At 32.4% G+C, this 27010-nt stretch overlaps 1 protein-coding gene across 1 annotated transcript; it reads left to right on the top strand.

Annotated features, from left to right (window-relative positions):
- Window positions 1-15585: 15585 nt before the first annotated feature.
- Window positions 15586-26792, top strand: LOC119614008. The gene is made up of 8 exons (XM_037970085.1): window positions 15586-15597; window positions 22392-22808; window positions 22865-23096; window positions 25362-25579; window positions 25644-25777; window positions 25875-26029; window positions 26087-26328; window positions 26388-26792. The coding sequence occupies exons 1-8, from the start codon at window positions 15586-15588 to the stop codon at window positions 26790-26792; spliced, it is 1815 nt and encodes a 604-aa protein (XP_037826013.1).
- Window positions 26793-27010: the final 218 nt, after the last annotated feature.

The following is a 27010-nucleotide window of genomic DNA, read 5'->3' on the forward strand; positions in this document are numbered from 1 at the left end:
TATAGTCATAAATTTGACCTAGCTTTGTTTTGATTTCCTGTTAAAAGTTATTGCATAGTTTTAGGTGGCGCTATGAGAAAATTAAGTAAGAAAAGTTAGTTGTTTTAGTAAAATTTCAATAAATACTACAATTTTCAACCGATTTGAGAAAATTAAACTGTTTTCAATTAAAAAATAATAATCTACATATGAAATCTAAGAGAAAAATCCAGGCAAAGACAGAAAATCTTAAAAAATATAAATTGCAGATATTTTTTGAAAAATAATCTTTAGCATTTGAGGCAGTTGTAATAAAATATATATGGTTAGAAAGCTTAATTCATGTACTATTTAAAACTATATAAAATTTTATTATTGCCGAGAAAATTATTGATTTATATGTTAAATAGTAACTCAGCCTCTTCCATAAATTTTTAAAGAAAAGTTTGACAAAAATTAACTTTCAAATAAGCGTAAATTAAGTAAAACTTTTAGAAAATAATGTTTTTAACATTGGATTGCTGTTCACTTGATCGTTACTTTACTTTATCTTCATATTCATCAGATGTATGTTTGCAATTAAATTTTTCCTATTTTTAGTTTTCTATACATTTATATTGATTTTTTTTCAATTTCTTTTAAATAACTGCTAAAGAACAGCAAAACCGGCACTTCTTTCCACTTTAGCTGTGATGAAAACGTGTTATTTTGTTATCAATTTTCTTCTACTTTTTCTAACGTTTTCTTAATTTTCTTAAACCCTGCTAAAACAGCTCTGCTACAGCAATTATACAGTGGCAGAAATACATCCAATATGTATGTATATATGTATGTACGTATCGAAATGATAACAGCATCACTTGCAGAAACACAGAAGTACACATGAATATTTATACGTAAATTGAAAGTTTAATAAATGTTAAATGTTTCTAAAAATACACTGATAAAGATAATTCATATGAACAAATTTTAATTAAATCTATAGATTTTAAGTGTAATACCAAGACAACGATTAAATTAAATATATATTTTTTAATTTAATAAAATAATTTAAAAGAATAATAATAATACACAGGGAGAACTTTTTATAATAATTTAATGAAATGTTTACTAAAATTATTCTTTTTAAATGGCTTACAACAATGTAGTTGCTTCCTTCATTAGGCAACTCACTCTGCTTTTCCCTTTGTGTAATCCGCATTTTCTGCGTGTATCTACTACTACAACTACTATTATAATATGGTATAGTAAATGAAACACCTTTTTCTATATTCCTTTTGTAATTCCATTACACCCATAAATAATTCATTTTGTTTGTTATAGGCCCTAGGATAAATATATCAAAGACAATCTGTTAATTTATATCCATTGGTATGCTGATTGAATGATCCTTAATAAATGTATTCGAAATTAATGTCAAATATACTGAAAAAAACTAATTAGCAATGCAATTCTTTCTCCCAACTTTAAAAGGGAGAAATTTACTAAAGCGAAGTTCACTTACAAATCAAATAAAATTTCATGTAGAAAAATTTATTGGGGGAAAAATATAAGAGCAATAGTAGGGATAAGTTACGAAATTAATATTTTTGCTTCATTTCCAAACAAGATCCAAAAATATAAATACTTCCTACTTTATACTGAGGTTATCATGCGTTAACTAACTAACTAACTACTAACTAACTAACTAACTAACTAACTAACTAACTAACTAACTAACTAACTAACTAACTAACTAACTAACTAACTAACTAACTAACTAACTAACTAACTAACTAACTAACTAACTAACTAACTACTAACTAACTACTAACTAACTAACTAACTAACTAACTAACTAACTAACTAACTAACTAACTAACTAACTAACTAACTAACTAACTAACTAACTAACTAACTAACTAACTAACTAACTAACTAACTAACTAACTAACTAACTAACTAACTAACTAACTAACTAACTAACTAACTAACTAACTAACTAACTAACTAACTAACTAACTAACTAACTAACTAACTAACTAACTAACTAACTAACTAACTAACTAACTAACTAACTAACTAACTAACTAACTAACTAACTAACTAACTAACTAACTAACTAACTAACTAACTAACTAACTAACTAACTAACTAACTAACTAACTAACTAACTAACTAACTAACTAACTAACTAACTAACTAACTAACTAACTAACTAACTAACTAACTAACTAACTAACTAACTAACTAACTAACTAACTAACTAACTAACTAACTAACTAACTAACTACTAACTAACTAACTAACTAACTAACTAACTAACTAACTAACTAACTAACTAACTAACTAACTAACTAACTAACTAACTAACTAACTAACTAACTAACTAACTAACTACTAACTAACTAACTAACTAACTAACTAACTACTAACTAACTAACTAACTAACTAACTACTAACTAACTAACTAACTAACTAACTAACTAACTAACTAACTAACTAACTAACTAACTACTAACTAACTAACTAACTAACTAACTAACTAACTAACTAACTAACTAACTAACTAACTAACTAACTAACTAACTAACTAACTAACTAACTAACTAACTAACTAACTAACTAACTAACTAACTAACTAACTAACTAACTAACTAACTAACTACTAACTAACTAACTAACTAACTAACTTACTAACTAACTAACTAACTAACTAACTAACGAACTAACTAACTAACTAACTAACTAACTAACTAACTAACTAACTAACTAACTAACTAACTAACTAACTAACTAACTAACTAACTAACTAACTAACTAACTACTAACTAACTAACTAACTAACTAACTAACTAACTAACTAACAACTACTACTAACTAACTAACTAACTAACTAACTACTGTCGAGTCTATAGTCTAGTCTATAGTCTAGTCTATAGTCTAGTCTTAGTCTAGTCTATAGTCTAGTCTATAGTCTAGCTATAGTCTAGTCTATAGTCTAGTCAGTCTATAGTCTAGTCTATAGTCTAGTCTATAGTCTAGTCTATAGTCTAGTCTATAGTCTAGTCTATAGTCTAGTCTATAGTCTAGTCTATAGTCTAGTCTATAGTCTAGTCTATAGTCTAGTCTATAGTCTAGTCTATAGTCCAGTCTATAGTCTACAGTTTAGTTTATGGTCTAAATAGTCTATAGTCTAGTCGATTGTCTAGTATAGTCTACAGTCAATTTTGCATGTTTGTCTCTATGATTTGCAACCAATTGAAAATAGTAATCCATATCATTACGCTCTCAGAGTATTTCCTTTCAAAAAATTAAAACTTTACTCCTCAAATTTAGTACTAAATGTAGTTTGTACTAAAAGCTACACTGCTCTGCATAACAATTTAATTTAGCATAAAACAAAACCATACGTCTAACTAACTTAGATGAAATACTAACATTATTTTAGTACCCAATGAGTACGATCAAAAAGATATTTAAAGCCATGGAAAACTCTCTCAGTGACTGAAGAAGAAAATCTTTATAAATATAGATAATTCTGCGCTTCGTTTCACACTTAAACGGTACGTGCCAAGAAACGTTTTGAATTGTTAAAAAAATAAAGAAGCGCTTTTAAGCCAACTAACAAAGTGTTAACACAATATACAAGGAGAAAAAAACTTAAAACAACGGTTTTTTTAAACTAAAATATTGCTGCACTACAAATTACATAATCTTGTTTAAGAAAACAAACAAATAAACAAACGAACCAACTAAAAAACAACAACAAATATAAATAGTGGTTAAAAAACCGCTAACAAGTGGTCAATTCTAACAAAATTTTCTGTTTTCGTTTTTTTTTGGGGAAATTTTCACATGAGTGATTTTTCCAAAAAATATGCTGCTGCTGTCTGTTCATCCTATATACAATTTAAAACAAATTTAAAGTAAATTTTCAACTAGAATTTAATATTTTTTATAAAAAAAAACAATAAATATTTGTTTAAACTATTTAAATAAAACCAAAGTGCTTAATTAAATTATAGTTTTTTTTTTGTTAATTTAATAAAAATGTTTAAATGAAACCCTAATTAACTCCATAATTGTGGTTTTTGTAGGCTTTATATCTCTACGCCTTGTTTTATCCATTTTTTGCATATATTTTGTCATTTATACGGTTATTAATTTTTATGATTTTGCTAAAATTAACAATAATATTTAAAGGTCATTAAAAAACAAAATAATTAAAATTTTTAATGGAAATGGAAAATTTTAATGTTACAACAAGTGTATAAAGTACAAAGTGGGTGAAAATATTTGAAAAACAAACTGAATTCAAAGAAATTATGTTGCAAAAGTTTTGTTAGAAGAAACAATTGCAAAATATTTTAAGGTAAGTGTTGTTTTCTGAAAAATGTAGGTTTAAAAACAAATTATCTATAAACTAACATACCATCAGGACTTAGTATATATGTTTAATAGTACAAACAAATAAGAAAGTATAGTCGGGCTTGGCCGACTATATAATACCCTACACCAGTTATGAATATTTAATGTGATTTATTATACCCACCATCAAAAAAGATAGGGGTATATTGTTTTTGTCATTCCGTTTGTAACACATCGAAATATTCATCTAAGATCCATAAAAGTATATATATTCTGGATCCTTATTAAATTCTAAGACGATCTGGCTATGCCCGTCCGTCTGTCTGTTGAAAACACGATAGAGTCCAAATGGAAGTAGCTCGCGGGCTGAAATTTTGCACAGACATTTTGTATTGAGTTTGTTTGGTATTGAAAATGTGCAATATCGGTCCACGAATTCGGCTAGCCCACATATAACGTCCATAAGGATCGGTCCATAATTGACCCTACCCCCCATATAAGATCCCCTTCAGAAAATGACTTTAACGCTCATAACTGCCTTAAAGAAGCATCTATAGCGATGAAATTCGACATGAGCATATTTTATAGGAAACTTAATATCATTGTAAAATTTTATAAGGATCGGTCCATAATTGACTCTATCCCCTATTAAGGTCCCATTCTGAAAATGAACTTAACGCTCATAACTGACTAAAAGAAGCAGCTATAGCGATGAAATTCGACATTTACATATTTGATAGCAAACTTAATACTTTTGTAAAATTGTACACATTTGCTCCTATCCCCCATATAAGGTCCCCTTCAGAAAATGACTTTAACGCTCAAAACTGTCTAAAAGAAGCATCTATAGCGACGAAATTCGACATGAACATATTTTACAGGAACCTAAATCGCTTTGTAAAATTTTATAAGGATCGGTTCATAATTGATCCTAACTCCCATATAAGGTCCCCTTCAGAAAATGGCTTTGACGCTCATAACTGCATCAATAGCGATGAAATTCGACATGGACATATTTTATAGGAACCTTAATATCATTGTAAAATTTTATAAGTCATTTTCTGAAGGGGACCTTATATGGGGGATAGGAGCAAATGTAGACCGATCCCGATAAAATGGGCCGGATAGATTTGTATTTATATAATATACATATATAATATTTGTCTGTGCTAAATATCATTGCAATAACAGTGCTAATAAATGAATTGCGGATATTCAAGTCACTTCTGAAGGGGGCTTTGTGTGGGGGCTAGGGTCAAATGAAGTCCGATCATTTCGAAATTTGGCAAGGTCATCAAGGCTTGTATAAAACTTAGTTGTGCGAACTTTCATCGAGATACATTTATATTATAAATAATTATGAGCTCAAAAGCCCTTTTCGCGGGGTTCAGTTGAATGGGGGCTAGGTGAAATAATGGACCGATTTTAATTTGATCAATAGGCTTCGTCCTTGGGTCAAAACAAAGGTGTATTCCAAATTTCATCAAATTATCTTGAAAATTGCGACCTATACTTTGATAACAACGTTTACATGGACATACGGACGGTCGGACGGACATCAGAAAGTGATTCTGAGTCGATCGGTATACTACTAATATGGGTATAGTACTAATATTTTAATGCGTTACAAACATCAGCACAAACGCATAATACCCTTCCCACTATAGTGGTGTAGAGTATAAAAATTAAAAAAAGCACCATTTAGGGAACATAAAACTGCCAAAAAGTCTTCTTTTATACATTCTTACTCTGTCAGAACTCTGTATGTCAAATGTTAGAAACATAACAGTTAAAAAGTACCATTTGAAGAAGAAAAAAGTACCAAATTTGTTTTTTCTTATAGATGCTCAATTACTGAAGTTTAATTTCATGTATTTTGTCTTTATAATATAGAAAATACAAAAAGTACTATTTGGAGAAAGAAAAAGTACCAAAAACCTCTCTCTCTTTGATTCTCTTTCAGTCAGAATCCTGTATGTTTAATTTTATGTATGTGTTTTGGCTTTATATTATAGAAAATACAAAAAGTACCATTTGAAATACGAAAAAGTACCAAAAAGTTTCCCCTTATTAATAAGGACCGTTTAAATTCATGTTTTTCGCTTCATATAATTAAAACTTTGGAAAAGAACTAAATAGTACCAAAAAGTTTCTTTTCATGCTTAATTTGAGATTACAGGTTTCATTATTATACTAAACTCAGAAACTCTCATTAACTCCAGACTTCACAAGGTTTCATGTTTCTGGGATTAATATTATAAAAAAACTTAAAAAAGTACCAGTTAAAAATAGTCCTTTGTGCCGGAGTTTCAATATTTAATGTTACTAAATCTACTAATTTTTCCAATTTTATTAAAATTGGCTCAGTAAATTTGAATAAAATCCCGTTTTTCCCCTTTTGGTCCTTTTTACTCTCTATAGAAGTAATAAACATTTTACTCCAAAAAGTTACTATATCGTAGTGGGAGCCCATCATTAAGTATTCATACATATGTATGTACAAGTTAATACATAGGAAACAATGTTTCATGATACAGTTTTATCAAAAAGTACTGAATTTAAAAAAAGTACCAAACAGGTATCTGATAAATTTTGAGAAATGTCTTATACATATTTCAAAAAAGTACCAGACACCAAACTGTCCATTTTTGGAGTACACACAAATGTACAAGTAAGCGAGATGTCACTCCCACCTACAAAATAAGTATTAAAAGATACAGCAACATATACAGTTTTTATGGTCATATATGAATATTTAGAGACAAAATGGGCGGACTGGCTAACTTATGCTATATATTAAAATCCATATGAACAATTTGAGGGAAAACTAGCAATAGGGGGCGTGGCACCTCCTATATGAATTTAACGTATATCTAGAAAACGATTAGAGATATAATACTCAAACTTAGCAGGGGCAACTTTAACATCCACGCAAACTTATGGGTAATAAATTGGCGGATTATCAATAGGGCGTGTGGCACCCTCCATATGAATGAAATACAAAAAAAAAGATATATCTGAAAAACTATTAGAGCACGAAACCTCAAAATCGTAAAGCTTACTGGGTATAACTAATTATATAAACTGGTATTTTCCCCCCAAACATTCGAAATTCTACAAAATAAGCCCTTAGTAGATGGTTTAATTTAAAATGCACCCACTTTAAAATGTGTATTATTCTAGGTTCATTTGTATTTTCAGTTAAACACTTATGTAAAAACCGCGTTTTGTACATTCGCCACATAATGTACCTGGATTCATCATAGAATTCCCTAGAGGGAATTGATGATATCTGAGAGCACAATGTTGCCTAAGAAATTGCGTTAGTAATCCTAGGTTGCCCCTATAAAGCAATAACTGCTTTTGACATTTCTCCTCTGGGATCGTTTTACATATAACGTTTTGTATGCCTTTGCCTTCGAATTGCGGATTCACACCTTTCCTGGTATAACTTTTGGGAATAAGAAGAGTGCATCTCATAGTCAGAATGACTTTCATGGACAAAAATCCTTCAGCATAATAGAGATATTTTGAAAATTTTAAATATTTGACTACCGACTACATATTAAAAAAGTTGGTCGAACTTTGAGTTTCTCTTGACAGAGAATATAGCCTAATGGGTCATATATGGACCGAGATCTGCAGAATTTAGAATAAAATATTTACAAATATCAAAAAACAAATAATTTTTATTGATTTTTATCATAAGTTCTTAATTTTTGAATGATTTATTGACAATAAACTGGGATCAATTATAGGTTGAGCCCCATAAAATTTGGTAAATTGCTATTTTTAAGCCAGTTTTAGTAATTTTCTGTTCCAATTTAGATCTAAGACAGTCTATGAACTAGTTTATAAATTATTCTGTGGTCTAGCCTTCTGATTAGTCTTTAGAGGAGGCCCATTACTACTTAGTCTATGAGTAGTATACGGGCAAATCTATGGATTACTCTTTGGACTAATCTATGGCCTAGTTTTGGACTAATCTATAGACTACGCTTGGTCTCTAGGACTATCCTAAGAACTATTTTTTTACTAGTCTATGAACTAGTTTGTGTACTAGTCTATGGACTAGTTTATGAACTAATCTATGGACTAGTACATGAACTAGTTCATATGAATTCATAGCACTAGTTTATGACTAGCCTATGAACTGGTCTATGAACTAGTCTATGGACTACTCTATGAACTAGTCTATGGACCAGTCTATGAACTAGTCTATGGACTAGTCTAAGAACTAATCTATGAACTAGTCGGTGGACTAGGTCATATGAATGCATAGCACTAGTCTAGTACTAGCCTATGAACTGGTCTATGAACTAGTCTATGGACTTGTCCATGTACTAGTCTATGGACTTGTCTATGAACTAGTCTATGGAGTAGTCTATGAACTAGTCTATGGACTAGTCTATGAACTAGTCTATGGACTAGTCTAAGAACTAATGTATGAACTAGTTCATATGGATTCATAGCACTAGTCTAAGACTAGCCTATGAACTGGTCTATGTACTAGTCTATGGACTTGTCTATGAACTAGTCTTTGAACTAGTATATGGACTAGTCTATGAACTTGTCTTTGGACTAGTCTATGAACTTATCTATGATCTAGTTTAGATGGATTCATAGCACTAGTCTAGTCATAGACCAGTCACTAGCCTGTGAACTGGTCTATGAACTTGCCTATGAACTAGTCTATAGACTAGTCAATGGATTAGTTTATGGAAAGCTTATAGAATGGTCTATGGACTATTTTATGACTAGTCTTTAGTTAAGCTATTGAGTAATTTTTTTCTCTATTGGTTAATCTAATGACTAATTTACTGATTCTTAAAAAAAAAATTGGGTTAGGTTTTCTCTTGCTTCCAAGATGCCCCTTAGCTACTACCATAAATAAGATTATACGAAAAAGGAAAGAGGATGGAAATTGCCAAAAGAATGGGGCAAAATTATTAAGGGTCAGTAACTAAAGATGCCAATACCATCGAGAACTATTAATTTAAAAATATAAATGCAGATAGATATTCATACTCATATCGCATAAATAGATGAGAAAAGTTTATCGGCTCTAGTAATTGATGTTACGACCCTAGTAGATGAGCTACGCTTTCGTTTTCAAAATATACTTTTTGATTATTTGAGATCAATGAACTCGTTAAAGTAAAACTTGTTTTTAAGAACAGTCAAAACAGTTTTTGTGCAAAAACTTCCACTGTCTAAAGTTTTACAAATCTATCGTCTACAGTTTCCCTTTTATTCTTCAGCAATATTTCAAAAGTTTAAATCAATTACCCATACACATACACAAACACAGACTCCCTGCAGATATTCCAAACACTCCTGAACATATCAACTTTGACACATTCTGACGTCGTACACATGTTCTAATTTTTACAACATGGCAAATAACAGTCTATATACATTACAACAAGAAACAACAAAAATCAATAATATTTTAACATCGTAGTAAATCTAGCTAAATTGAAAAAATAAAAAAAAAAAAACGCAATAAAAACTATATACCTTGAATATATTATTGTCAATACGCACCTGTAACCTTCAGCCTGACCACAAACAAGCAGTCAGCCAGATATAGCAGAAGCAAACAGCAACAAGTGATGATGACGATGACACTGAAAAAGACAAATGGAAAAAACTTTAAAGATTTAATATTCTGATTAAAAAGCATAAAAAACAACAACAGCTACTTGTAGCTAAAAGCCATTGTTCGAGAAATCATATGTTACATTTATGACACATAAGTGGCAATCAAATCAGAAACTGTACAACAGCAGTTAAAAGATAAAGATAATAAACACACACCTACACATACTCAATATCCATACATTTATATTGTACATATATTAAATAAAACAAAAACAACAACAATGGCAAAAAGCAAAAGTCTATACTAAACATGACCATTAACCAGACATCTACATACTTTTAAAGATTTAGGGGGAACCAGAGGTCGGGGGGTATAACTTACATAAAGCCAGGGACATTAATGTAAAACATGTACAATTTTACCACTTAAGTATGAGCTGGCCATTGATGGCATGGCATGGTGGGAGGCAGTTAATAGCCAGGGCTTTCAGTTGTTGTTTTGTATAGTATGTTGTATGTATATGTGGAAAAAACGGAAACGGAAATTTGTAAAAACATATAATACAAAATCATATAAAGTTTAATGCGTAAGCAAAAAAAAAAAAAAAACGAAAAACCAAACTAACACAAGCATAAGTTTCAATATTTAACATGTATGAAATAGAAAATTGTTTAAATAAATTTCAAATAAATCATTAATGCTTGAAAGCCAAGGTCAAATGTTTTTAACATTTAGAAAAAAACACACATACATACACATATATCACTTTTTGATTTTCATTTCATTTTGATTTATGCCAGTACTAAATTAAGTACAAAAAATGTACCTAAAGTGTAACTAAATTATTTTTAAATATTTTTTTTATAAACTGTAAAATTTCATCTTATATGTTTTTTAAGGTTAAATTCATATTTTTTTTTGTTAAACATTTTTCTATAACTTATTTTTCTTTCTTATGTTAAATAAAATGCTTCAGTGCCTTGATACCACCGTTGGTTTTATGTCTTTTTTTTGTGCAGATTCTTCTGAATGTGAAGCCGTTGCTTGGTGCTTTTTTGTGTGTGTGGTTTAATTATTGTTATAATTATTTTTGTCTACAACAATTATGTAATACACATTTTGCTTCAAAATTTAAACTTCAACATATTTCTAGTTAAACATTGAACCTTAAAAAAATTCTAGGAAAATAAAAAATAATTGTAGTAAATAGAAAAAAAAAGTACTTTTTGAAGGGAAAAGTACCTTTTAAGGTTTCCTAGACAATTAAACTTAAAAACGACAAAAATTTTCATAGGAGAACTTCTAGTACAAACAGGATTCAGGAAAAGTTTTTCAAAGAGATACAAATTTTATATTTCTTTTTAAAATGTTTAACAAGTAGAAGTGTGACAAATATTTATTTTTTTAGTTTTTTTATATATTTAGTCCGCGTGAGAGGGGGGGTATATACTTAAGGAACAGAAGTCAAAGTGCTTTACTTGAACACCTGCCTCGTGGCCTATTTCAAGGCGATACTATTTCAACCACAGGATGAGCTATATAGGACTCACCACCGCCCCTTTGTGACTTTCAAGTAATATGTAGATGACTAGGTACATGGCTTCTCTGGACCATGTCCTTTGCTCAAGTACTCGAGCTATCTAATCACTGACTTCCGTTTCGTTTACAACCAAACATATGGACTAGCATCGGTTACTTGGTCAAAGTATATACATACGTATGACAACACTATGTAATAGCAACGGATTGTTTGTCAATAGTGAGCTTACCACGTTTGTTAACATTTAGACAACGGATGTGTATAAAATTTAGATTTCGACAACGAATTGTTGGAATGTTGTCAACATTACATAGTGTTGTCGAACGTATGTATATACTTTGCCAACGGATGGTATTGCAAATTTATAAACAGTTTGGTGTCAATTTGGTACCAGTCGTGTATATTTCTCTTTCCCTCTGTGTAGATCTTACTCACAGAGAACATACTGTTATAAGTCTGGTATGAGTAGAATTAACTCTGAACATACTTTCCCTGAAAAGGAAACCTTTCTTGATGTCAACTGTTAAAGATGCGCCACATCCATCACCATTCAACCCAGAGCACACTTCTCATTTATGCGACACATTTATAGAGAAAACATCAGACACATTCATTCTAGGACCATGAGTGGAGGGAGCCTACTCATTCTCCCCCATTTTGTGTCCAACCAAAACCAACAATTGCACTCCAAAGGGACTTCTCAATAACGGGGATGAGACAATGTCTTATGGCTACGGGTTTCTGTAATATCATATAGGATAGGCCCGACCACAGGTCAAATTATTCCAATGAATGGCCGAGGATTCAAATGACACCACCAGTTTATAGGTCCGGCAGACTAGAGTTATTGTTAGCACATCTTTTACCTCGGGATTGCAATACACCAACATAGTTGAAGCTTCAAGACAAAGCCCTATGAGATAGGCCCGACCCCAGTTCAAATCTCGGGATTGCAATACATCAAGATAGTGGAAGCTTCAAGACAAAACCTTATGGGCTACCGATTCCTATGATATCATATAGTATAAGCCCGACCTCAAATGATTCCAAGGAGTGGCCGAGGATTCAAATAATAGCACCACTTTATATGTCCGGTAGACTAGAGGTAATTTTAGCACATCTTTTACCTCGGGAATGCAATACACCAAGATAGTGCAAAGCTTCCATTAGGTAACATGTTTGTAATTTCAAAAATACACTTTTTCGACCCTATAAAGAATATATAAATATATATTCCGAGTACTTATAGATATCGGACTCGATCCGTGACCGTCTCTCTAGCCATATGTATGTTGAAATCTGTTCTCAGAAGACTCTAGATATCTGCGTGATCCAAATCTTCAATAATTCAATCAAACATGCTTTCAAAAAGTTTTCTATTTAAAATCAGCATCATAGGTCCATAAATAACAGATATATGAGCAGAATTGCCAAACATCCCAGGAAAAAATTATGTTTTTTATTACAATTCTAACACACAGATACATACTTACTCATAGCAGCTATTTTAAAAAAATGTGGCACAAGTCTTTTTTTTTTGCATTCAGAAACTAATATAATTAAATTTATTTTAATCCTTTCAAAATTTCATATAGCTCCCACAAAATAGATTTATTTTTAATAACTACCTCTAGAATATCGGTATTACTACACATATACATAAATCTAAAATGAATAGAAATAAATCCTGGATCGGTCAATAATTGATCATAGTTCCCATCTAAGGTGCATTTCCGAATATCAATTAAACGATCATAACACAGTAACAAATAACCATATCGATACCCAGCAGTTCGGTCGGACAGTCCCGAACTCCCTATTTAACCTACCACATAGGGTTACAACTAGCCACCGACTGTCCAGGTGACTAGCTATTTTAACATGTGCTTGTCCTACGAGGAAGTCAATCGTCACCTCATAGATTACGAAGAGGCAGACAAGTGCTTTTTAAGTGTCCCCTGTTTCGCTTACAAAGGGGACACTAATGTGACGATTATCTTCACCCTCGTTTACAAAGAGTACATCCGTGACGAAAGACGTATTAGAGCCAATCAGATGGTTAGACATTAGTGGAAATCACTGTCTTTTTCGGATGCATTGACTCTTTGTCGAACTGCAGGGTACAAAATTTAACACAGACATATGAAGTACATACACAAATCATTCTGTGAAATTTTTTACCGGATAGGTCCATAATCGGTCATAGGTTGCATATAAAGTCCACTTCCGAAATTCACTTATTCATGAATAATTCATGAATTATAGATGATATGGGGATAAAATTCGATTCTAATGTATTATGTATATATACAAAACATTCTGTAAAATTTTTCTCCCGATCGGCCCATAATTGGTTACAGCTTTGATATGAAGGTACTTTTTGTACTTTTTAGTTTCTTATTTTGTACTTTTAGTTTTTTTCTTGTAATATTGAACCTTGAACACGAAAATTAATGAAAAAATTAAACATTCCATTCTATAGAATGGAATTTTTTGTACTTTTTCTTATCTCAATTGATACATTTTGAGTTTTCTATAATACTGAATCTTGAACTATGAAAATAAACATGCAGAGGCCCGAGTAAATGAATATCTATGTATATAAAGGTACTTTCAAGTACGAGTAAATGAATATGTATTTAAATAAAAGTACTTTCTGGTACTTTGAGTTTTTTGTAATATTGAACCTTGAACCTAAACATATAGACCCTGAGTAAATGCGAATCAATAAAAGGTACTTTTTGCTACATTTATGTTTTTCCTGTACATTATGGATCCTCAACCGGTACTTTTAAAATTTTCTGCAATTAAATCCAGAGGAAGTTATTAGTCTATATCGAACAAATTGATTATAATAAAGAGAAAGTCCTTTAAAGTTAAACTTATTGTTCCCACAAACTAACACTGGTACTCACGAAGTTATTAATGACTTATAAACGGTTTATTGAGCACTTATTCTATATAAAGTTGCTTCTATAAACTATTCATAAGTTAATTATTATCCTTAAGGAATACAGGTGTGAAAAATAACTAAACTATTAATGACTAAACTATTTAAAGTGAAATTAATTACTAAAAACCCTCTAGTGATTTCAATTTACCAACTCTGTTCTGACCCAATCTCATTTGAAATTGATATTAGTTATAGTAATTAAAAGAAAAAAAAAACTAAAATTTTGGTTAAAGTTCTTTAACTTTTGTTAAACAAATTGTTAAAGTTTTCTGACCTTGGTTTTTGGTATTGTTCGTGTTTTTTGTTTGTATGTTTATTATTCATTTCAAATACAATTTTCACATGAGGACTTAATGACTTTAAACGTGTAAAATAGTGGTTAAAACATGTGTGCAATTAAGTCTTTTAAAACCCCAAATGAATGTTTACGAATACATATACATGCAAAGATATCTAGACAACACATGTCTATACCACCACTTGTGAAAAATAGTTAGATTTTAACGGTTTATTTGTCATGGTATTGAACTCATTTTCATATACAAGTCACAAACACAAACACATAGATACATACTTACATACATATGTATATGTATGTATTTGTAAGTTCGCATGTATACCCATGTAGGTGTAACCACAATTTTGTTTATATTTTTATTTTAGTAATCTTTATTTATAAACTTTTTATTAAGTCATTTTTAAGCCAGTCTACCAATTTAGTTTTATTTAAAATTTGAAGTAATTTTTTCTAGATTTCTATTTGTATTTATTTAAAACCGTTAACTAGTTTGTTATTAACCTTTAAAATATGTGTGTTAATTATTAATATCCTGATTTGCTGTTGTTATTGTTGATGTTTACGCTTTTAAAAGTTATTAATTATCTTGTTTTTAATATAAACTAATAAAAATATTTTTCTTTTTTTTTTTTTAAGGTTTTTTATACTGTTGCACGCTATTCAAGTATTTAACATGTTAATGAAAATATTTTTTAAATTTTGCGGTTGTCTGCCCAGCGGATTTGTTAATGACAGAAAGTTAAAGAATTGTTTAAATATGTTGCTGATAATGTCACAGGTGAGAATTTGTGGAAATAATAAATCTATATGCACATATGTATGAATGTATATAAAAATGTACCCTTACTGACGAACAAAAAATGGGAAAACGGGTAAGTTCCGTAACTTCATATCTCCAAAAGAAAGTCGTCAATAGACTATAGAGTTGTCAATTGACTAGCATACAGATGATCTATATAGAGTAGTCAATAGACTAGTCCACAGAGTAGTAAACTGAGTAGTCAATAGAATATTATATAGAGTAGTCAATAGACTAGACTAAAGAGTAGTCAATAGACTATAGACTAGTCTATTGACTACTCTATAGACTATAGACTATAGAGTTGTCAATTGACTAGCATACAGATGATCTATATAGAGTAATCAATAGACTAGTCCACAGAGTTGTAAACTGAGTAGTCAATAGAATATTATATAGAGTAGTCAATAGACTAGTCTATAGAGTAGTCCATAGACTAGTCTATAGAGTAGTCAATGGAATAGTCTATAGAGTAGTCAATGGAATAGTCTATAGAGTAGTCAATGGAATAGTTTATAGAGTAGTCAATGGAATAGTCTATAGAGTAGTCAATATAATAGTCTATAGAGTAGCCAATAGAATAGTCTATAGAGCAGTCAATAGACTAGTCCATAAATCAGTCACTAGACTAGTTCATGGAGTAGTCTACAGAGTAGTCAATAGAGTAGTCTATAGAGTAGTTAATCGACTAGCACAGAAATCAGTCAATAGACTAGTCCATAGAGTAGTAAATAGACTAGTCTATAGAGTAGTCAATAGACTTGTCCATAAAGTAGTCAACAGACTAGTCTATAGAGCAGTCAATAGACAATAGACATGTCCATAGAGTAGTCAATAGACATGCCCATAGAGTAGTCAATAGACATGCCCATAGAGTAGTCAATAGACATGTCCATAGAGTAGTCTACAGTGTAGTCAATAGACAAGTCTATAGAGTAGTCTATAGTGTCATCAATAGACTAGTCTATAGTGTATAAATCAGTCAATAAACTAGTCTAATAGGCTAGTCTAAAAAGTAGTCAATAGACTAGTCTATAGAGTAGTTAATACACTAGTCCATAAATCAGTCAATAGACTAGTTCATAGAGTAGTAATAGAGTAAACTATTCATTATGTAGTCAATAGACATGCCCATAGAGTAGTCAATTGACATGTCCATAGAGAAGTCAATAGACCAGCCTATAGAGTAGTCCATAGAGTAGTCAATAGACTAGTCAATAGAGTAGTCAATAGACCAGTCTAAATAGTAGTCAATAGACTAGTCTCTAGAGTCGTCAACAGACTTGTCTATAGAGTAGTCAATAGACTAGTCTATAGAGTAGTCAATAGACTAGTCTATCGAGTAGTCGTTAGACTAGTCAATAGAGTTGTCAATAGACTAGTCAATAGAGTTGTCAATAGACTAGTCTACAGAGTAGTTAATAGACTAGTCTATAGAGTAGTCAATAGACTAGTCTATAAAGTCAATAGACTAGTCTATAAAGTCAACAGACTAGTCTATAAAGTCAATAGACTGGTCTATAAAGTCAATAGACTAGTCTATAAAGTCAATAGACTCGTCCATAGAGTAGTCAATAGACATGCCCATAGAGTTGTCAATAGACCAGTCTATAGAGTAGTCAATAGACTAGTCCATAGAGTAGCCAATAGAGTAGTGAATAGAATAGTCAATAGACTAGACTCTAGAATCGTCAACAGACTAGTCTATAGAGTAGTCAATAGACTAGTCTATAGAGTAGTCAATAGACTAGTCTATAGAGTAGTCAATAGACTAGTCTATAGAGTAGTCAATAGACTAGTCTATAGAGTAGTCAATAGACTAGTCTATAGAGTAGTCAATATACTAGTCTATAGAGTAGTCAATAGACTAGTCTATAGAGTAGTCAATAGACTAGTCTATAGACTAGTCTATAAAGTCAATAGACTCGTCCATAGAGTAGTCAATAGACATGCCCATAGAGTTGTCAATAGACCAGTCTATAGAGTAGTCAATAGACTAGTCCATAGAGTAGCCAATAGAGTAGTGAATAGAGTAGTCAATAGACTAGACTCTAGAGTCGTCAACAGACTAGTCTATAGAGTAGTCAATAGACTAGTCTTCTTGTTAACAAACTTTTCTGATCAATAGAAAGTATTTTGGGATAATTTGATACCCACCCATAGGGGCTTATATCGGGCTAACTTCCAAAACTAACTTTATAATATAATTTTCATTTAAAAATAAATAAAAGCAATATCATTTGAATTTCTTAAACATAAATACTTAAACTTGTCTGGTTAACAAAAATCACAAAAAACCCCAACTTGCGAAATTGAAAATTTTGTTTGTTTTTGATTTTTTTCTTCTTCTCTTTACTACAAAATACTTATACTAAACATTTACAGACATCATATAAATTGATCTTAAAATGTTCACAAAAAAAAATGTTTTTTTAAGCATCATCATTTTCATATTGTTTTAAATACCAAAATCCACGAAAAAAACTACAGTTTTCCGGTGAATGCGTACAATATTTTTGAAGTTTTTTTCTACTTAAAGAAGAAAAAAAAACTATAAAGAGCAGGCATTGAAAAAACACTCTAGATACAAAAAGTTAAGAATAGCTAACAAAAAAAAGAAAAATGAATAGAATAGCAAAATAATGATTAGAAAAATGCAATTATTATACATACTTAGTAAAGCCCCCCTATAGGCGAATCAATAAGAACATGTGAATAAAAAAAAAAAAAAAAAAACTGATGCAGTCAAAAATTATTATAAGACTCATCATCATCATCATTCTCAAGCACTTCATCACCATCATCATATTTATCATTCTCATTAAAGCAACATAAAGACCAGTAGTCAAGAGCAATATTTTTTCCTGTTGCTGCCGTTTTCATTCAGATCCATTCAAACAATATTGCGTATTTCCGTTATTTGTAGAAAAAATATGAATGGAAGCTAAAGAAGTGCAGCGGCAGCAGCAACTGCAGCTGAAGGAACGTGTTGATATTTGTAAAGAAGAAGAAAACCATAGAATCATTTAAGATTGGCTAATATTGGTTACGGTTCATGTGCCCTAACCTGACCACTTCACTTACCACTTACTGGTATATACTCAAGTATGTGTTATACATATGTTTCGATTTCTGTTATGTTTTTTCCAACATTCCCATTAAGCATTTATAATGCAGAAAAAATATAAATTTTTTTATATTGTTATTATGTTAGTTTGCATATTTTGCACGTAATTCTGAGTTAATGATTAAAATAATATTTTTTTTTTTTCTCAAGTTTTCCTTTTAATTTTATAGGCATAGAAAATTAACCGTTAAATAATTAGATTATTTCATATATTTTCTGTAAAATCATCGTGATTAATATTGCAAAACGTTCAGGGGTTCTAATTTAGAGCAAAGCATGCAAATATGCTAAAACAAAAGACTTAAGACACATACTTGTCTTGTCTTTGAGAGTAAAACAAAAGACTTAAGACACAAGCTTAAAATACGAAGTTGGATTAACAAAGAAGAATTCAGTACTGTATTTGTATTACATCAAGATCCAAAGAAGTACAATTAGGCCGCTATGGGACCTATTGTGTGCCCCTTGTCATGTAAAAGCGTGGTTAGGATAACCTTAAATAGTGTCCTCTGAAAGTATCATCCTCAGATGTTCACAATCTCAGTTTCTTAAATGTAGTTCTTACAATTGTCCAATCGGTGTTACTGAAGGATGTGATATCTGGATGAACATTACTCTAAAGGTATTTCGACATAATTTCGATGAAAGCCAAGCAATGACATAGAGTGTTCCAACATTTCACTATTGCCTCAGATTGTTTTGCCTAAAGTTGTGTCCGTAATCCTCCGTGTCTTCTTATAACACCATCATTTTAATCTCGTACTTGCTCTTTCTGAAAAGGCTTCTCGTTCTCCTTTCAGGAGGTTTACCCCATAGGATCTTTGTTATTCTACCCACGTCATGGTCTTATGGAATATTCTTTCATCCAGGTTAACTTACTCAAGTTCTCTTCCCTTTATAACAAGTACATTCGCTCTTTCGTTGCCTCTAATATCTGAGGGAGGAACCCTACTACCGGAACACATATAAAATTAACAAATATATTATTAAAGTTAGTTATTATCGCTGTTGGTTGGTTATCGTGGTAGTTCATTGCACGCGAACAGTCAAGTAGAGTCGAAGAGATTGCGTTTTGACCGGACCACTCTAATCGTCAGATGTAGTATTGTATTGTATTAGATCCAGACCGTAGCCGTGACAAGTCTCAAGATGTCATTAAGCTTAAACCAAGATATCTCACCAAGGTCACTGTCAAGAAAACTGTGCTTTCAAAACTATTGTCGCCGGGATCAATATCCCAGGCCAGCCGGCATCTCAAATTGATGATTTCTGGTTACTGTTGAGGTCCCTTCATGATACACAAATCTCGGTCAACAACACCACCATGGCGGTGAGACACCTTGATGAAAGATCCCATCTTGGTGTTATTGAAATCCCGGGGAAAGAAGGTGCTACCAGTACCTCTAGTCTGACGGGACTATAAACTGGTGATGATCAAATGTATTCTCGAACTTTCCTTGAAATGACTTGACAGAGAACCATATAACATGGTACCATTGGAAACGGTGGACAGAATATCGGACTTTGCCTTTTTCCGATTACTGGAGAGGTTCCATAGGGGTGCACGTGGTGGCTGTGGTTTAAACCCAAATTCGCTGGAAGAGAATGTCGCTTGAAACACCTTTGCACGGTAAAGTCTATAATTCGCGATATGTTCGGTGCTGTTGCCGAGACAACAGATACTCCACAGAGACACAGAGTAAACTCTTACTATCTACTCTCTAAACCAGATTTACCACAGTGTGTCACTGTAAGTAAGAACAAAGTCTCGGCTTATTTGATGGATTCGTACTTCGGTATACCGGTATGAGGCCATCCCGTCTGAGTGGTTGTAAACGGAAGTGATGTTTTTGCATCTCGAAAGTTAAGCAACGGGGCAGCAATGGTCAGAGATTAGATAGCTCAAGTACTTGAGCAAAGTGCTCGTATACTGGACCGGAAATGCCATATACATACGTAAATTGCCACCTGTGTGTAAGAAGCAGAATGGGGCGGTGGTGAGTCGTCACAATAGGCCAACACGGTAGGTGTTAAGTTGGAAATGGGTTGGTGTTGGAAATGAGTTGGGTGTTATTCTCTATGAGTTTGTCGTATGAATGAGAGCTGATATGAATGGCGATGGATAAAAAGTATCTTATACAAGTGTAACCATTGAATTTTCCTTCTTTGTTCAGGTATGTTTAGGGTTTACTCTGTTCATACCAGATTTACCACAGCGTGTTCTCTGTGAGTAAGAATAAGTACTCGTTGCTCCAGGTACATTTATCGACTCAACAAAGGCCATCCCATCTGTGTGGTTAGAGGTGAAGTTTTTGCATTTCGGATGTTAATCAAAGGGGGAGCAATGGTCAGGGATTAGATAGCTCAAGTACTTGAGCTAAATGTAGCGGGAAACACAAAGGGGCGGTGGTGAGTCATCTAGTCAGTTCACCGTGTGGTTGAAAAATACCATTAATACCGTGAAATAACCCCAACACGTAAAGCACTTCGACATCTTGTGGGACTGTAAAGCACATCTTGTGGGACTGTATGTAGAGGAATGAACTGGTTTGGAGTTTTAGAGTGTCTGGAAAGAGGGTGAGGATAATCCAGATATGTTCAGGTAGTACTTCTTGACCCTGTCGTATATGTGGAAATCCACTGAGATAACATTGATTGACATTAATGACAAAAATTAGATAGAAGTAGCGATAGCAATAATCCGAAATTCGATTCCTTATATAATGGATGTTGGTTAGTGTGAAACGTTTATATAACCAGTGGATTCCTCTACATTGATCCGGTTATGTTTGGCGTTGATCATTGTAAAATCCTTGCGTAAGCGATGGATTTTTCTACATTGCTCCGGTTATGTTCGGGGTTTGCTCAGTCCATACCAGACTTCCAAATATGTCTGGTCATGTACAAAAATATAACCTACTTATGCTAATGCTTACAAATATGACAAAATATTATATGACCCCAACGTAACTCCAACGTTCTTCTACACTTGTGGCTAAATATTTAAACATATATTTTATGTTATTTTCTAAAACACGCACATAATTTACATATTTGCGAAATCTCCACATTTCCACAAATGAACAATAATCTATTACTTACAAAGTTTCAAAAAAAAAAAAAAAGAAAAAAAAAACATAATTTTAAATTTCAACAGCATCAGCTACAACATTTTCATAATTAAGACATCATCAAATAAATGCGTATGTGAAAATGAACATTTTAGACTGACAGTTACAAATCATACTATACACAGTTATTTTGAGAAGAACCTTAACAATTAAATATGAAGCATTTTCATCACCCCAGCATGCGTATGCATAAACATTTAACTAATGAGCCATTGTTCGTTCGCTCGCCCAGTAAAACTTAAATCATCATTATTATCATACTCACACCGATGATGATGATGATGATGATAATAATGATGACGTGACGTCTAGTAAAATTGATAATGTGATATACAAAAATTACGTTAAACGGATTGCATTGCTCATGCGGAAATATTGCGCATAAAACGCGTTAAAAAATCCGTTGTACAAATACGCTGAACAAAAAAACTCCATAATAAACAAAGCGATCACCTGTGCACATGGAAATACGTAGTATAACTTTACCAACAATTGCAACATTCACATTTACACATTTGTATCTAGATATAGATATGTATATGTAAACATACTTGCCAACAACAATGTCTATAAACACTAATGACATTTATGTTTTCTGTTTACTTTTAGCTTCTACTGTTAATAGCCCTAACACCTCAAATTAACAAAGTTTCGGCTGCTGCCGCCGCTGGTGCAACAACAATAGATTTAACTACTGTTTATACGCCAATTAGTAAATCTACTGCTGCAGTGGGAGCACGCAGTGTTAAAACTAAACTACTTAAACAACCACCACCGGCACCGCCCACACCTTTGGCCACACATTCTAAACCACAATTAGAACATCAAGCTTTAAAGTCCAACGATGATCTTAATTTAATAGTGGCGCCCTCTAAATCTTATATAACTCAACCCACAACATTACCACCACCTAAGTTACTGAAAAGATCAGGTCAAACGGCTGAATTAAAGCAAAAGAAGCCCTTAAAGGATATTCGCAATCGTACTCAAGAAATTGAAAGATCTTCTAAATTACAAATGGAAGTGGTGAGTTGTTTCGTTATCATAGTTATAGTAACAATAACATATTCATTTATTTCTAGCCGGATCATATACCCGATTCTTCGGGTCACATACCTTATCGTATAAGTCGACCTCATCTGCCACCTCCTCCTTCAGCTTCTGATTATGATACCACAGGTTCTAATCCACCTTCTTCAACTGGCAGTGCAGCTTATCATGCTGGTCCACCTTATGAACCGGAAAAATATCATAGTGAATATTGGGATCGTGATTATAGTAAACAATTTGGACTTAATAACACTAGAGTACAACGTAAGTAAATTTTCTGTAATCACCTATATTGTTCAAACATAATATCGTCTTTATATAACAAGCCAATCGTGAAAATAATGAATAACTGTGATCAGGCAAATTTTCAATCAGAATTCTACTTAATTATCTCCGAAAACCATAAAATAATGCCCAAATGAGATTTTCTAAAAGAGGGGTTGTATGGGGGCAAGGGTAAATATGAGCCTATCCTTTTAAAGATTAGTAGAGGGATTTATTAAAGTTTTTTATGCAAGATTACATTGTAAGGAGGGGCTTTGTTAGGGTCAAAAGCCTTATGAAGGTATGGTTGTATAGGGGCTAAGTAAAATAATGGTCCGATTTTAACTATTTTCAATGTGCCAAATTCGCGCTTATATGGTTTACATGGACTCACTGACGCACAAACAGACGGACATATCTAACTCGACTTAGAAAGTGATTCAGGGCTGATTAGTATACTTTAATGTCGGTGGTGTAACCGCAAAAAAAAGGCTTTGAAGTACTGGCTCCTACGTGAAAGTTGTACTTCAACTTTAGTGGAATGAAAGTGATGTAATTTGTAAGAACATCAGGGGGATTTTGTTGCTCCTCGTTAAAGTCGTCTCTTTTTCAGAGACACCCGACAAACAAGTTCATATATAAGACATCGAGTAGGAGAAAGTACAGAGTCTTGCGGTACACCTGCATAAATCATGAACTCTTTTGATGAGATCCTATCTATAACAACTCGTATAGAGCGATGCCAGAGAAAGCTCGGTATAAACCGAGAGAATTTGTTACCGAAACCAGAAGCAATTACCTTTGATAAAAAGACACAAGTAACTCTCTAAATCTTTGACATGATGTTACCTTTAGAAAGTGCAAAACAAATTTTCAGGATTATTAGCCCCTCATTTCCAGCATGGACCAAGCCAATTTTCCAGCATGGACGAGCTAGCATCGAAGAACACTGCTTAAAGGCCAGTGCTGGAATGCCATCTCGTTAAAATTTTTTAAACTGATCGAGTTCGAAAGAATATTTTGATCCCTTTCCAACTCGAGTATCGGTTGATTGTTTTTCTGAAAGCAAGAGTTGCATGAGAATGGTTTAGCCAAAAGGTTAGCAATATCGATATTGATGAACCAGCATCACCATTTACTCTTTCGATGTCTGATCAAACAGTCCCCGTGTAAGAACCATTGTACTAAGAAAACGTTAAGCTCAGTCCAATGTGTCTTTTCGTACATGTAAGTTGACAGTTTTAAAAATGATTTTGAAAATATACGAAGTCTAGTGATCGAAGAGTATATGGAAATGGTACAGTGAATGGAGTTACCGAGAGGTGCAAGAACATTTACTTCATACTTATCAGGGTATGATGTAAGAAAAACGCCGAGTGTATTATGTTGGTGCTCTTGAACACCAGCAATAACAATTTCATTTCTCGGACAATTGTCTACTTAGAGGCAAATTTTGTCGAGAACTTTGAGATTCTGTATATCATGGTTCATCCGAGAAATTACCCCAGGTAATTCATGGCTATAGGCTTTAAACTGGCTGTCACAAGGGAACTGTGGATCTACATTGAAAGTCCAGTAACCTAAATAGTAACTAAGCAAAATGGTTAAATCTAAGACAGTTTTGGACTGTAAGAGAGCCTTAACCGAATATTCTTCCAAAGTTAAGCTTATCATAATTTTGATACCAAATCACCAGGGAATAATAGCCAACGAAAGGTGACTGTAGTTGCAGTAAAGGAAAGTAATTCGAAAATGGATAAAGACGAATATAGAGCATGAAGAGAGGACAGTGAAATCATAGAACACTTTCTTTGTCATTACCAGGTTTTTCAAAAGAGCTCGCAATTGATCAGGTAACAGGTGTATTTCTTCGGATCTTTTTTAGAAAAAAGCTAAAAATGAAGTAATACGGTAATTTTGAGTCCAATAGCTTGGACTCTCCGAAAGCATGTTTCAAATATTTTGTGATCATTCTTATTTTTAACCAAAAATCGATTATATCCGATTGAATAACGGCCTAATCGAGAAAAACAGCGAAAATTCGCGATCATTCATGTTATCAATCCGGAATGAACGATTTTTTTTGGGAAACGTAAAATCGATTATACATCCTTAAATAATGCAGTTAAGAAAATATCAAAAATCTGTGATCGCTCAGATTTTTCACGAACAATTGATTTTTAAATAAAAAATATAAAATCGGTTGTAGATCATTCCAATCGAGAAAATAGTAAAACAATAAAACTATTTTTGATTCTTTTCCAGATATTGAGGCCGAGTGTCAGGATGATTATATGAAAATTCGCATTGGATTCAATGGTTCTTTTAGCGGTTTGGTTTATTCGGCCGGTTATGCTTACGATCCGGATTGTATGTACATTAATGGTTCAGGCAGGGATTACTATGAATTCTATATACAACTTAACAGATGTGGAACATTGGGGAAGAATGCCTTACACGATGACAATCGTAAAAATCCCACGGTATACTTCAAACTTTAAGACAACTTAAAGTTTACGTTTTAATTTGTATCATTTAATATTTTAGAACTTTATGTGGAACACCGTGACCGTTCAATACAATCCCCTGATCGAGGAGGAATATGATGAACATTTCAAGGTGACCTGTGAATATGGTTATGATTTCTGGAAGACAGTGACATTTCCCTTTCTAGATGTAGAGTGAGTATATGAAAACTTTTTAGTGTTTTTTAATTAAGATGATGAGAAACAAAAAAAAATTTATTAGAAATTTAAATGAATTTGATTCACAACGTAGGGTGGCCACCGGTAATCCAGTTGTCTTCACCCTAAGTCCGCCAGAATGTTATATGGAAATACAAAATGGTTATGGTATAGGAGGACCACGGGTAACGGGACCAGTAAGAGTAGGAGATCCCTTGACATTGATTATTTACATGAGAAGTAAATATGGTGAGTAAAACTGAAATATTCTACCTTTTACCGACTTATTGCTGGTTCCTTAATTAGATGGTTTCGATATTGTGGTAAATGATTGCTTTGCCCACAATGGCGCCAATAAACGTATACAACTGATTGATCAATATGGCTGTCCGGTAGATGATAAATTAATTTCACGTTTTCGTGGTTCCTGGTCAGATTCGGGTGTATTTGAGACTCAGGTTTATGCTTATATGAAAACCTTTAGATTTACCGGTTCTCCAGCTTTATATATAGAATGTGATGTGCGCATGTGTCATGGCAGATGTCCGGTAAATATGATTAACTTAAATTCCACCAACAGTTTTAAAACTTTTTATTCCTTTACCAGAGTCAACCCTGTCATTGGCGTAATTTGAAAACTGTTACCAAACGTGATCTTACCAATATAACATCAGATACCACCGCCACTGCTGCAGTGGCAGATGTTGTTATGGAGACCACCGATAAACCTGATGCCCCTCTATCGGAAAATGTTAATCTCTTCCAGTCACTGCGTGTTCTACAAGAAGGTGAAGCAGATGATGATGGTTCCTATACCTATGCTCGACGTTTGGAGGCAAATCCCAATCAAACTTGTTTGAAAACAAGTACTTTCTCTGCTATGACTGCTACTTTTTCAGTTATGCTTTGCATATTATCTGCTTCCCTAATGGTGGCCTGTTCACGTTTGAAACAGCGTAAAAAGGATTCATTATATGATACATACGTTACGCATAAAGGACAAATCGATTGAGTATTATTTAATTTAGATTTTGTTTCTTTGATTTATTTCTTTGTAAATATTATTTTTAATAATGATTTTTATAATTAAATGATAAGTTCTATTTTAGTATGATTTAATTTTGTTAAGTTTTAGATATATACACTTATGATACGAAAAATACTTTTTTATATACATATTTAAATGCATTACATACGAGTATTATTAATCATGATAGAATAAAGATTTTT

This window comes from Lucilia sericata, unplaced genomic scaffold (genome assembly GCF_015586225.1).
Source record: "Lucilia sericata isolate MDLA Ls3-8-SP2 unplaced genomic scaffold, ASM1558622v1 Contig002494F_arrow, whole genome shotgun sequence".
NCBI classification, from domain to species: Eukaryota; Metazoa; Arthropoda; class Insecta; order Diptera; family Calliphoridae; genus Lucilia; species Lucilia sericata.